This window comes from Eutrigla gurnardus (assembly GCF_963514095.1).
Source record: "Eutrigla gurnardus genome assembly, chromosome: 9".
In the NCBI taxonomy this organism is placed as follows: Eukaryota; Metazoa; Chordata; class Actinopteri; order Perciformes; family Triglidae; genus Eutrigla; species Eutrigla gurnardus.
Window position 1 is genome coordinate 22,926,128 of NC_139923.1, and position 15,022 is coordinate 22,941,149.

At 43.4% G+C, this 15,022-nt stretch overlaps 1 protein-coding gene across 2 annotated transcripts in view; it reads left to right on the forward strand.

Moving 5' to 3' along the window:
• Positions 1–11,520: 11,520 nt before the first annotated feature.
• Positions 11,521–15,022, forward strand: part of trim44 (tripartite motif containing 44) — a 39,156-nt gene continuing 35,654 nt past the window's right edge. The window contains exons 1-3 of one of the 2 annotated variants that reach the window (XM_084017781.1): positions 11,521–11,754; positions 12,529–13,175; positions 14,544–14,621. In XM_084017781.1, the coding sequence (XP_083873907.1) occupies positions 12,546–13,175; positions 14,544–14,621 (708 nt within the window). In that variant the 5' untranslated portion in view covers positions 11,521–11,754; positions 12,529–12,545. The remainder of the gene's footprint in view (positions 11,755–12,528; positions 13,176–14,543; positions 14,622–15,022) is intronic. The other variant, XM_084017780.1, reaches the window with a different exon arrangement.

The following is a 15,022-nucleotide window of genomic DNA, read 5'->3' on the forward strand; positions in this document are numbered from 1 at the left end:
AGAATATGGTAATAATGGTATAAGGAAGCCTGAACCTCCCCCTCCCCTCCTTGTCCCTCCTTCACCCCTCCCAGGTGTTCCCATAACTCACTGGGCCTCAAATCCCATGCGGGCATTCCTGAACTTCAGAGGCATATCAGCCGATGAGAGCCCTGGATTTATGGCTTGCTGATGGACGGTGAGGGGAGGGGAGGGGGGCATAGCGGGGGTGGGAAGGTGATAGGGTCTGCTTCAAAGGGGAGGAAGCGTTTGTTGTTGTTGCTCTCCTACGCTCACTGGTGCACACATATGCACAGCCTCAGCCTCTGGCAGCTTTACTGCTCCCTCACTGGTTTACACAGTCTCTCTCTCTCACACACACACACACACACACACACACACACACACACACACACACACACACACACACACACACACACACACACACACACACACACACACACACACACACACACACACACACGAACACATCTAGCTTAGCTTCAATTTCATTTATATTTGCAACCTGTATTATTAAAAACAGTTGGCAGTTGGCATCTTTTGAAGTTGACCTTTCTTGCTGTCACACATCGACAGCAACCCAGAACTATTACAGTCATGATTTAGCATTTCATTTTTCATAATATCGAAGGTGACCCTTCAAAGATTGCCCGCAAGCTTTTTTTTATTTTTTATTATTATTATTGCACCTGCAAAGAATATTCCTCTTGCTCTTAAATGCCACCTCCTTCTGTGCAATTAGAATGTGTTTGTGTGACTTTGCATATAACATGCTAGGTCACAGACAACTGTGTGGATGTTTGCATCCAACTCTCTGTGTGTGTGTGTGTGTGTGTGTGTGTGTGTGTGTGTGTGTGTGTGTGTGTGTGTGTGTGTGTGTGTGTGTTTGTTTTGTTTTTGCGTCTGTGAGGGCACCCTCCCTTTCCAACCAGCTGGTGCGATATTGCCGGGGCCCTGCGGAGTGCGTGAGGTTGATGGATGCGTGGAGCGGTGTCGTTTCTCTGAGCCGGATGTGTAATGAACCCTGCTCTGCTTCTGTAACATTTGGGCTGATTGATTACAAACAAAGGCCATTTAACATTCAGAGGTGCCGCCTCTTAACAATGCAACACGCTTCACAGATGAGATTACACGTATATGGTATGAGAAAAGACCCCGGCGTGCTGCTTGTTCAATTGGAGCTTTGCCGTTATCAAGCTCTCCTTCTGCCCACGTGGGATGAGATGTGCTATTTTGGCGTTATACTGTCCTGCATTCACGACACACTCTTGCAGAAAACAGCAGATGGAACTCTTTAAATGACCGAATTGTCTCTTTTAAATCCCTTTTCTCATCCTCCCCGCCTGCCCTTCTTCTTTAATTTAAGACTCACTAAGATTTTCCTCTTTGAGCTGCCCAGCTCGACTCATTGTTGAGGTAGAAAGCTGATGTAACTTGTGGCTCTCATTCCCAGTAACCAGGGCGATCCAAAAGGCTCCGGTCCTCCTGCTGCTTATCAGACCACTGTTTGTTCACTTTCCCTTTTCTCAGGCTCTGGCCTGCCAACTAAAACCAGCCAGGCATTAATGAAAAGCAAAATACGCGCCTTAATCTTCTCTGATGTGGGCGTTTCAGACACAAACATACATCTACTGTATATATATCCTATTCCAGTTTTGTCCCTGTGTATGCTCTCACATTGTTTTCCATCTCTAGCCCGAGCAGGGAGCCTCTATAACCTGCCTCATTTCAGTCACTGCAAAAGTCTGATGCCTGACGTGTGTGTGTGTGTGTGTGTGTGTGTGTGTGTGTGTGTGTGTGTGTGTGTGTGTGTGTGTGTGTGTGTGTGTGTGTGTGTGTGTGTGTGTGTGTGTGTGTGTGTGTGTGTGTTTTGAGTTTTGTGCTGGCCCTGAAGTGACACACTGAGGGTATAAATAGAGCAGGCCCACAGATCACTGTGCCAGACAGAATGTGGCATCTGCTGTGCTGGGAGTGCAATGTGTTTGAGAGCCTCTAAACTCTTCTCCATTCCTCTTCCCTCCCTCTCATCTTCCTTCTTTCTCTGTAGCGCTGGCTGTTGATTCCCCCTCTCTCTTTACCTTCATCATCTTTATCCTTCCTCCTCCTACTATTCCCCTCCCTCTGTCTTCCTCCAGTCTCTCCCTCATGTTCCTTTTTTACCCCCCTCCTCACATACTGTCACACATCTGCTGCCATGTGGTGAGTGTTGTGTAGCAATCCCATTTTCAATTTAGGCTATAAGATCCTATTTCTAAACACACCGAGGGAACCCGAGAGGGAGTAGGGGGGGAAAAAGAGCGATAGAAACAAAGGAATTAGGGAAAAGGCAGATAGCCGGCCCTGAAGCGGTTAATATCAAAGCCGCAATTTCACATTTACCATGGTTTCAACTTCCTCTACTGCCGATGCGACGCATTTTCAATGTAAAAACAATTTAATCCCGACAGGATTACGTGGGGTACTTGCTAAAGCAATCTCGAGTGGGACGGGCAACTCTGTAAGCACAGGAGATAAAGCAAAGTCATTGTGATTCTCTGCAGGTTATTTCCCAACGCGGAGCCGATTATCAATCCTCCTGATTTAGCGATTCATTTGCCTGCTCGCGCTAAAGTCATTACGGTAACCCCTTCTGCCCCCTCTATGTGACAAAACGCAGCGTACGGTAAAATAGCATACAGGAACGCACATCCCGACTACATGACTCATTCATTCTTTACACCGACACAAAAATTAAATTAAGAAAGATTTTTCTAGCATCGCTGTATTTACTGTATTCATTCATCTACCACTTTTTTTTTATTTCCCAGAAGCACTTAATCTCATAATCTGCTTTCACTGTGACTAGTGTTGCATTGCTTTAAAGACAGGGGAAAACAGTCCCAGTGTCAGCCAAATGAATACACAGTTTAGCTGTCATTAGATTTACCCATTCTTTATGCTCCCCTCTCCTTATGACTTCCCATTCTTTAGCCCTCCCAGCTTCCTCCGTGCTTTGACAGGTAGTCTTCCGCGTTTGTTTGCTGACTCGGCGCAGTGTCCACCCTCGGGCGGTCCAGTAATTGTTTTAAGAGTTGATATTGGACACTGGCAGTTGGAGACTTTCAGCGGGGAAGGGGAGTCGGAGGGAGGGGCTGCCTTCGGGGGAAGACGGGGAACTGTCTGACCGTCACTCAGCGAACAGCAGCAGGACATCTTTTCATCCTTTTGTGTGCTCGCAGGCAATGTTCTCGCCAGTGAAGACGAAATTCAATCTTCATCCTTTCACTCAGTGTTTTTCTCTCCCCTCCACCTCACCCCACCCCACCCTTTTGAAAAAAAAAAAAAACTATTGTCTGCTTCTATCGTCCCTCTAACCTACTCTTCCTTTTTTCTCACTCCTTTTCTCCGTCGTCTTCCTCGTGACTCCGTCACTCACATCGGTAACACACACACACACACACACACACACACACACACACACAATAGATTCTCCTCCATTTTGTTGGCCTCGGGCGTCGTCGTGTGAGTGAACATTGTGTGAATATCTTTCGCCTTTAAATCTGCAATTACCTCAGCAATACTGCTGAATGCAGTATCACCCCCTCACCCCCCCCCCCCCCCCCCCCTCCCAACCCCACTCTGTCAAGGAAAGGGAATACAGTTTATGTTGCCACCTTTTGACTGAGTGGTGCAGCGTTACCTTGAGATCAATGCTAGACTCTGATCAGACGACACCAATGGGAGGATTTAGAAGGTCAGCTCAGACATGAAAAAAGAAAATGATGGGTTTGTGCCGCGAAAGGCTTTTTGCCTTAAAGAGCGGTTGTCAGGTTTCTGTGGGGAAATGTGTTTCTTATTTCATTTCCAAACAAGAAGCCCTTAAATCATCATCAGCACACTTAAAATTGTGAAAAGCCTGATTGGTTTGGCAGCCAAATAGAGCATTTCTTGCCAAGTTGGAACAATTTTTCTCTTTTTTTTTTTAAAAAAGGGGTCCCTTTCGTTTCCTCACATGCACTGCCTATCACTCCAAACACACTCACCTCAGAGCCGTCTCTTTTTCGGCGTGTTGTAAGCCGAGTCCCCAGGCTAGCAAGCGTGAGACCCAGTGGATGCCATACCAGGATTTGGAAGGTTCGAAGGCTTTTGGCACGGGTATTCATCCTGCGAATTTTCCAGGCCCACATCAGTGCCAGGATGCCATACGTCGGTGGGGGATGGGGGGGATAGAGGAGCATTGTGACCAAGGCGCCCACATCTAGGGGCCTGCTGAGAGGGACCACAGGGGAAAACACTGAATGTCATTGTTGTATAGCGCCAATAATCTGCTCTATGTCCTCTGCTATGATGTAATGGTGGACATGGGTCCAGCTGTGGCCGAGCACGCACGTCTGTGTTCATTTTAGCATTGTGTGAATCTTGCATGCAAGCTACTGTATGTTTCATGCTGATTTCACTTTGCAACCTTATTTTCATTCATGCACCCGTCTTCGCCACTTTCAAAGTTTTCCATCTAAACATCAGAGCGTTGAGCTGTCTACTCTACAGGGTGACTCAGTGGCGAGTACACGCTTGTTTGCTATTGATGGAGCACAGATGTAGCAGGAAAATGAGCACGTCAAGAGCAAAGCCAAGACATAACAACTTTAGACAACCCCCCCATTGTGTTTGACTCCATTTTTTCCCCCTCTCTGAGAAGAATCAATCTATATCCAAGGGATTTTAACCAGATCTGGTCTGGACTACTTTATGAAACAGAAAATCCTCTGTTCATTCCAGACATAAAAGTCCAGACGGATTATTTATCTGAGAACAGTCGCATGTGGCAAGTTTAGTTAATTCTTCTGTTCAAAGAGCATTTCGTTACTAAACATAGATCAACCATGACAGCAGAGAGCGTTTTAATTTCATGTGTCGTTTGATGTGTTCAGTGCAGCTTTGTGCAATTAAATTCAAGTTTCCTCAGGTGGAAGTCCCCCCTCCCCCCCATCATCTCTGCCGTATGACATTTGGCTTGGTACTTTCCACGCACGTTGCAGTAAAAGTGCCATTTGTAATACAGAAGTGCACCACATCCTCGGTGTCATGCTTCACAATGTTTTGCATTCTGCCTGCTTACCCTTCCAAGCACCTGTGCTCCGGGCTATTTTGGTGACAGCCGGTGGAGGCCAAACAGTACATCATTACGCACAGCGAACCTGACCAGCCATGATAACGACTGGAATCTCACACAAAATCACCCTCAAAATAATATTACCCGAATGTGGCAGTTCATTTGTGTTGCCTATATATTCATATCTGGACCACTGTACTGTAAATTCACACTTGCGTCTCCTTAACAAGAATGCTTTCCTATTACATGCAGCTAGGTTACTCACAGTGCATTGCCAAAAAGATTTCTTTTGGGCATTAATCCAATAGTAAATTCAGAGATGCACTTTCTAAGATACCGGGGAGAACTTTCCCGTCCTCGGCCAACAGACCTCTCCCACTAAAGACTGGAACAGTTCAATCTCTAAAAATGATAGAAGAAATTGAGAAATTAATGCTCCCTAAAAACTACTACAAGAAGGCAAAAAAATCAGCGCGTGCCCAGATGTGTCACCTTATCTTGAAATTAGATGTTATGTATTGGCAATTACTTTTTTTTAAATGGATGAAAATGGAGATAAAATGCACTTAGCTTATTTTGTCATTTAAAAATGATCTATTTAATAGGATTAAAAAATATAAACAATTTAAAAATATAAATATATATTCATTTCCGTGGTCCATCTACACTATTGCTCTTTTTATCTGGAAATGTGTTGGGCATGCAGCAACTATTTTTGTTCATACATTCGTCTTTCTTTTAAATATGCCGCATACAACGTCAATGTATGAAACAAATGTGAAAAAAAAGACATTTCGACCTCTACCACCTCCCAACTGTTGCTCGAGCTATAAGCTATATGTTCAATACAAATTTGAAAAACTAATCCGTCTATACCGCATGAAATTCTCCCCCATGTGTAACCAATGAATGAAAGGACTACTGATGTATGATACATTTCAATTTGCTTCGGGGATACAAGCCTAAGCTTAATTGCTTCCACACACTCAACTGTGCAGTGAGAATTCAAAGTCATCATATTAGACGTGCTGCATGTTTGATTCTGAATAACGTTATTACCGTCGTCCCCCGACACCCTGATTCTGCAGCTCTAAGCAAAAGGAGGCCGTGAAACCTGCAGGAAACCGCTGGTTGCACATCGCTGCCCGACCACTGGTGGTGTAAGACAGTTACAGAGTGTGTCTAAGAGGCTGATAAGAGCAGTGTTCGGATCAAACAGAGGGAGGCAGGGTCAGGAATATATGCCAAAACAGTGATGACGAGTCACTGGGTTTGTGCTCTTTATCGCTCTGTCCATGCATATCATGCGTCATTTGTTTGGCATTATAGCTGAGAGTTTGACATCACGGAGACAGTTAAAATACTAAAGTGCACAGTAGAGACAAGATCAATAGATATAGCTTTCTGTATGAAAGCACAGTAAAAGAATCATGTGAATGTAGTTTTTCATAATAATGATAGCTATCATTCCCAAATTGGTCATTCTGGATCATCTAAGTGAAACAAATCACTCGTGATGGATTTGTGGTCGCAATTAAAGGTGTTTTCCTTGCAAATATACACAAATTATAAGAGTCGTAATTCAATAGCTCGGTTCAGATAACCAACAGCCTTTACTCCAATTACTCATTCTGGCCATTTGCTTCTCGTAATTTCATCAGAAGGTAGAACCTGGGCTTACAAAAACAGACGTGATGCAGCACTCCCTGGGGATTATTGATTAAATGACGTATTGATGGAAGGCTGCAGCCCCAAAGCTGGATATTGATTTTGTGTTTCTAGGCAGGAGGTGGCCATGAAGAGATTTTTGTAACTCATAATGGCCGTGTAGAGTTCAAAAGAAGATTTGGAATAATGTAATCTGTATAGGGCTATTTTGCTCAGGATGTTAGGATTTTGATGATTATTCACAATATGTTAGGTGTGGAAGTACACATTTTAATATTTTAAATCTAACCTCGGATTCACCCAGCAGACATTGTGAGAGGCGGCATTATTCAGCCTCAACCCTCTCCCCCGAAATAAATTGAGGATTCCTGTTTTCGTGAAGGAGCGCTCAAAAATAGGTGTTTCTCCGACTGTATGAGAGAGACTAGAAGGCGTGACAGAGAGAGAGAGCAGGCAGTAATGAGGTGGTGCTTTGCATGATACATATGATAATTCATTCTGGACCTATAGCCTAATGACAGAGCCTTCATTTGAAAAAATGTGAAAAAAAACGGATGACCTTGGCTCTGAGCTTTACGGGTTTAGATTCGGTGAAGGAAACCACAAATAGGAACTATGTTTCTATGTATGCATGTATTCATATAACTGACACCTGTTATTTTTCACATTGTATAATGAATTTTCCCCTTATTTCTTAGTATGTCAATACAAGCACTTTTTGGCTTTCAGATGATATATCCTGGAACAGGTTCCACAATAGTGGCAACAACAGAACTGATAACAGGTCTTGAGGATGAAAGGTATTTGTACACTAGTTCTTACACATAAGTCAGAAAATACATTTATTCATACTAATCAACATCCTTGACATCTATATGCTGGACACAGACTAAAGACCTTGAAACTAAGGAGTATTCAGGAAATCGTCCCCATTTCTATCAGTGGAGACTAAATATTAGAAATACCCAGATTGCATATATTGCAACTGCCAACATCAGAGTCGTCTTTTACTTTGAATGTGTATGAATTCTTAGGAAACTATATCTTGATTGTACAAGGTCTTGGATGACGTTTTAAAAAAAACGCTGCTCAGCATGTCTTTTTTTTTTCTTCCCTCACCTGCATGTCACTGCTCACTGCCTCTGATCAATCCTGACAGCTGTCCTTCCCCTACCCTGCCCTGCAAACACACATACACAAACAAAACAAACATCACTGAGCAAGTGCACCACGGCGCCCATCTCACAAAGGAGGATTACAAATTTAGCCAGTAAACTGCGAGTAATGAGCGAAACCCAGTCTCTCTTTACTTCAGTCCGCGTTGCAGCTCAACTCTGAAGGGGTTAAAGGTTTGATTCAGCTATGTTTAGTTATCCTGCAGTATGAGGCAGCCTTCGGGGATTGGCACACAATTTGCAAACAGCACATCGAGTCTGTTTTATGTTGCACAGCCATGACAGGTTGATACAGTTGTGGAAAAGTCAAGAGCATCCAAAGAAATTGAGTTGGGTGAGATCATAAAACATCAACACGTAAGGGGTGGAGAGAGAGGAGAGAGAGAGAGACCGTTGCTGTGACAGACATCTCATCTTGAGAGCAACGACTGACCTCATTCCAAAAAAACAATGTTAAAACAGAGGCATTAGGTAAGTGTTTTTCTGTCTGCTGTGCCTCTCTGCCAAAGCTTTCCCCTTCACTCTTGGCTGCCATGTCTGAGAGCGTGATGGTCTTTGTGTTGCCAACTTCCATGCACAGGCTTTTTTCTGAGCCATAGAAACACAATTTAGGCAAACAATTTAGCTCCTTTTGTGTGTCACATTTTTGTTCTGCTGCAATCCCTGGAGTGAGGAAGAAACAAATCAAAGTTCCCATCACTAGCCGCGTATTGTATTTACATTGAGTGCTTGTATTAATGAATTGTGAGTCAATGAGCCTTTTAATTGTTTTCAGATCAGTTATGCAGTGTGCAAGATGATGCCGTTCAGACAGTTTGAGTCAGTAAAATGTTTTTTATAATGAGTCAGATGACCGTTTAACATCACACTGAACATGTTAAGAGCATCAGATCATTTATAGTTGGATGTGATTTTGCTGTGATAAGAGATACTTTGATATTTTTTTTTTTTTCCTGACCGATAGCCACCCCTCGTTAACCATCAAGTTTAGCGTCTTGCATGCAATGGTGCTGTGGTTGAAGTGCCAACAAGCCACCCGGCCACAATGACAGCCGACACCAGCTGGAGCGTATGCGCAAAACAGGCAACCGTCCTGCTTCACCCCCGTCCGAGAGCGTTAGCGGCCACGATATTGCTGGCATTGTTGTGGACGCATGCAGCCACTTTCCAAGACTCCACCGCATCAATCGGTTTAGCATCGAGGCTGTCAGCTGTGTGTCGGCATGCCACACTCTGTCAGCGTTTCCACCAGCACACTGCAAGGGAGTGTGTGTGTGTGTGTGTGTGTGTGTGTGTGTGTGTGTGTGACCACCAGTATGAAGTCAGCAGTAAGGTTATAGCTGTGAAAGTAGCGCCTCACTTGATGGGTGGACAAGCTGCTCCTCTGAGGTTTTCTCAGCTTTTTTTTATGTATATATATTTGATATTTATCTTATTTTAGTACTGTTTAACTGGTAGAAATGATCTTTCAAATATCATTACTGATGGTTAACTGTAAATTATTAACAACTTAGTTATGTGTGTGTAACAATTTATGCTCCAGCAAAAACATATTTGTTACCATCAAATGTGTCCCTGGAAACAGTTTCACGATACATCCCTTTAAGAAAAGCATGCCAATGCAAATTTGATTTTGCCAGTATAATCTGATTTCATTGAGTCATCCTTTTCTGTTCATAGTCTTATGCTAAATCTTTTTTCTGGTGGCAACCTTTCTAAGAGAGCAATCCTTTTCAAAACAGCTCAAAAACTTTGGCAAAAACAACATAATCATCCGTTTTGAGAGGATGCTGGGGGCTTACAGTACTTGGAACGTGGTTTATGATTATTTATGGTGTGCCATTCAAATAACAGTAACGGTAACAATGATATGCCAAATGCCGCTTGTCTGAAGTCCAGCTCAATAGCCTCTTTAGATCTCGCAACAGAGAATAGCTTGTTTTTCCTCATCTCGTTGCCTCTCTTTCTCTCCAGACCTCTAATCCGACGCCATTGTCTCTCGGTGCTTGTTTACGGAAGGGAAGAACGTGTCGAGAAGGAGAAAGCAGACATCATAATTAGAAACTCCCCATTAACCACCAGTGTTAAAATTCACAATTTGTTTACTCTTCCAGCTGAACCCTTTTACTGCATTCAAAATAATATTTGTTGGGCCTTTTGGCTATCGCTCACTTTGCTGTAATGTTTACTTATGTGTGTATGACCAATAACACACTTCTTTTAACATGCTCACTGGGAAAACAGGATTGCATTTTGGGATTTTACATTTCTTTCACTCACTTTGCCTAATGCCCCAAAGAGACGACAGGAGTTTTATTTCATCTCATCCCCAGGCCCAAAATAGCCATTAGTGTTATTTCAATTTATGATTATATTTGACTCACAGCAATTAATCACTGTTCTAACAGATGACTCATTTTGATTTTTTTTTTATTACTTTGGGTAGAAGTTTTATCTCAAGTCAAGTCCAACACAAAAGACCACTGTGCGACTACACAACATAAGACAACCATATTACTCACAGCTTGTTTTTTTGTACAGGCACAATTTAGCCTGCAATTACTTGTTCTGTTTATTCCTATTCATTTGTAATCATTACTTACTGATTTTTAGTTTACACTTTTATGTTGTCATTATCACTGAATTTTGAATACATGAAGGAAAAGAACAAAACAGACAACCGCAATCTTTGTCAGGTAAAAGCAGACAAACAAAGCCAGAGAAAGAAAACCTTAAAATATAGCTCCTTATCTGAAGACTGAACATTATTATTGAGTTATAAAGGTTTTTTTAAATGCCTGCAGTGCTGTCAAACAACCTGACAAGGCTTCTTTTTTTGGAGTTGTGTGTTTCCTATTTTTGAAACAGCAGCTCAGCCATGACTCAAATGTAGCTAGCGTTAGCCTAAATGCAAACATGAGTGTCAGGTAAAGACTCTGTCCCCATGTTGGTGAGTTCAGTGTATTTCTATTTATTTAATTAACTACGGCATTTTAAACACACAATGACACGAAGAAAGCTGTCCTCGAAAAGCTTTAGTCAGGGTTTTAAGAGGTAGCATTAATGCTAAGCTAAGCAAGCAGAGTTGCTAGGAAACCATTATGCTAACGCTAGTTGACTAACATTAGCTAATGGCTCACCTGTACACTGATTGGCTTAAATCAGCTTTAGCTTACAAGAGAGTAAAGTAAAACACATTGCATCATGATAGTTAATTTTTATATAACTTTGACTCAAATTAGTGATTTATGGACCCTCTTAATTCCTGAAACTCGTCGTCAATATATTTGATTTTGATATAAAAATACAAAGAAATTGTTTTTTTGTGTATAAATAGGTGCACAATATAACCGGGGATATGATCGAAAAGGGTTTAATTTTTTTTTACTATTATTTGTCATTTCAGCTCGACTTTGCGGTTATGACGTAATCACTGTATTAATCGTGTCCTTATACCTGGCTCCGGTGAGCAGTAGTACCGTCTTTGCGGTGCTTGTCAAACGGGATTTCTCTCTCCAGCCTCTGCGTGTCTCTGCCGTCCCCAGCACACGAAGGAGAGGCAGGAAGTGGAGAAAAAAAGCAGACGGCAGCTCATGAAAACAAGGAAGTAAAACGGGTATCGAATCGGAGTTAGAGAACCCATTTTTCTGCTGTAAAGTGAAAGTAGATCATTCGGCAGCTCAGTAATAGGATTCAAGGCAACAGCGACTGTGCTAAGGAAGTTAGCCGTCAAGCTAATTCTCCCACTGACTTCACAATATCTCAAAACAAACCCCAGACAGAAAAGCAGAGAGAGGGGAGGGAGGAAGACACGAGTAAGTACACTGCAAGTCCCACAGGATATGTGTGTATGTATGTGTGTGTGCGTGTGTGTGTGTGTGTGTGTGTGTGTGTGTGTTTGTGTGTGTTTTGGTGAAAAGAGGGGGTGAATAACAGCACGTTTTCCACCGGTTGTTTTTGTCAGCAGTGAGGAAAGTACACAGACATAGCTCAGGAGAGGAAGGCTCTGAGGAGAAAGAGGAAGTAAGGAGAGACAGAGAGAGAAAAAAAGGGGTTTATCTTGCTGTCTGTGTGTGTGTGTGTTCTGCATACAAGGCATCCACCATGGTCTCGCTTCACTCTCTCGGCTTCACTCCCCCGTAGTGAAGTGAAGAGAGGGTGAGAGTGCATGAAGACGTTAAGCAACAAAACACGTAAAGATCAGGGCTTGATGACATGCAGAGGGAGGTGAGAGGAGGAGAGCGTGGTGTCTTTGGTCATGCTGAGGACACAACGGCACTCAGCACTTTCTGCTTTGTCAACAAAGTGAGTGTGTTTGCACACAAGTACAGTTCAGTGACCGCAGATGGGGTTCTCCGTTTTTATTGCCCGTGTGTGTAGCATGTGTGATAGTGTTGCTCTGCATGCTGTTTCCTGTTTGCCTCCCCACATACATCATCTGTTGTGGGGATATTATATCAGAGGGGATTAGTCCTGAAGATCTTGGACTTTCCCCTGTGCAAATATGAGAGCTGTTCACAGAAGGTCACAGCTATTAATAACCTGTCCTCTACTCTGCATGTGTCCTATAAAACGTATTCCTCTTATCCCCAGAATTCCCATCAGCCACCATGGACCAAAGAGGGGAACCCCCTGGAGCTACGGGGCTGACACACGAGGAGCTGCCGCAGATGGACGGGTCATGTGATGCGTGCGAGCCCGACGAGGCCCAACCAGCCACACAAGTGTGCCACGTCTGCAGCTTTGCCTTTTGCTCTGTCCATGCTGACAGACATGCCAGCAGCACACATCACGCCATAATGCCTTACAACCACGAGGAGACACAAACTAATAGACTTGGCACCAACAGACACTCCACAGTTCGGGATGGAGCTGAGGATGCGGCTGGTGCAGAGAGAGCAGCTGGAATGGGCCCAAATGAGGACATGGCGCCAGTCGGAGTGGCAATGGCTAATGGCGATGCTGGGGAGAGAGAAGGAGCCCAGAAAGGTCTGCTGCTGGAAGCTAAGCTTGATGATGAAGTGGGGGGTGCAGAAGCAGGGCAGGAAGCCGTGGCTGTCTCGGAGGCTGGCAAGAGGGACACTGTGACAGTAGAGAGACTGCGCTGCAAGGAGCATAAGCAGGAGGGCTCCCTCTACTGCAAACCAGATGAGAAGATCATCTGTGTGGTGTGTGCCGTGCAGGGTGAGCACCGCGAGCACGAGATAATCACACTGCACGAGGCCTACGTGTGGCAGAAGGTGAGTCACACACTCGCAACATGATGGGTTTACATATGATGGGTTTATGCAAGCACTGTGTGATTTACTAAGTGCTCTCTGCTGTACTTCATCTGTGGCTCTATAATGTATAACAATGTATTCAGAGTGTCATCTATCTGGTTTGCATTTCTAATTCAGTACTAAGTAGTATGTCAATAGCTGCAGGCCCTGTAGTCTTTAGTCAACTCACTAGGGCACTGTAAGAGCTCTGTGTTATATTTTACACATGTGTAAATTATTACACAGCCCTAGCTATATAGATATAGCTTGCTTATGGAACAATTTGGAGCCAGATGTTATCGGCACACTGCACACATTTGGACTACGCTATTTGGCAGAGGACCAATTAGGTCCAGCAGAGTCCGCTGAGGTCCTGACCGATGCAGACTGCTAACTGGCCTGATGCTGGAAACACCATATTGTAGCTCCACCTGCCCGCTGTGTGACTGCTGAACTACTCCTGCTTTTTGGTCTACGGCGACGTGGTATGGATTCATCTCGGCATGGCTGTGCCTGCGGCCATGGACTACTACTGTTGATTATTGCTTCTGTTAATGCTACCATTACTGTTAATGCTATTACTACTATACTACTACCAACACACCAAATACAGTTGGAACCCAAGGGCCTGGGCTGCAAGAGATGTCTGCCTAAAGCCTATTAAGGCGGTTTTTGCTTGGCCCTGGGTGATGTTGGGACTTTGAAATTGTATTAACTCTGAAAATCATGAGCGTATTCCAGTCCTGCTCAATGTGTTAAGTGTCCTGAGATGACATCTGTTGTGATATGACACTATAAATAACATTGAATTCAATTAAATTAGCAGGGGTGTGTGATAGAATCAGAAACCAGCACTTAGTTCTGCATGATTATTTTGAGCGGTCAAGGGTTTTTGTTTGTGAACACTACAATCAACTGAATCACAAAGCCGGTGCATTTAGCTACAGTAGCAATGACCCACATATGGCATTGACAGTCATTTACAAAGCACAGGTTATGACCTTTACCATGTAGCTGCACATCTGTTAAACAAAAGTAGAACAGCACACTTCACTGGCTTCCTCTTACATCATGGCCGCATATGGATTGATGAGACAAACGGGGTCACGCACACACACACACACACAGCCTAAGGCCACATTATTTACTCTTAACCTACTGTGGCTTTTAACTGTGTCAGTGTATTCATGTGAAATAACCCTTAATCTCTGGGAGTAGTGATATGATTCATCGCTGTTGTGCATTGCACAAGGATGTAGTGTGTCAAGCTTTAGAAAAGCGTTCGCTTTAGATGCTGTGTTGTACACTCTGTTGTGTTTACTGTGTGTTTGTCTTTTCCACCTGTAGAGCAGACAAGGTTACGACCTGCTGGGCTGTACACAAAAGATGTCTGAGAAGATCCAGACCAAGTGGACCAACCCCGAGGTGAGTGCAAACTCCTGCACAAATCACACAGTGTCGAATCCTCACTTACACAGTTAGGACCAGTTTAAAAAAATAAATAAAAAAGCCCTCCCATAGGATTTGCATTCAACTCTTCTCATTTAAAAATTAGCTCTTATCAAATAAATTAGAGTTTATCTGCAGCAATAAAAATAGACTAGACCTCTTTGCAAGTATGAATTTGCAAAATGACAGCAGTCTCAGTCAACCTGACAAATTCCCACAGCAGGGCTGATATTTAAATGCAATTTGCTAGTTCCGTTTCCTGTCCTTCCAAGACTTGCATAACTACTGGTTCCAATTTCAGTTGCTGACAATTTGATTTGAACACCATAAAGGTTATCATTGTTCCATCTCAAAGAAGCTAAATAAGTGTTTTCTTT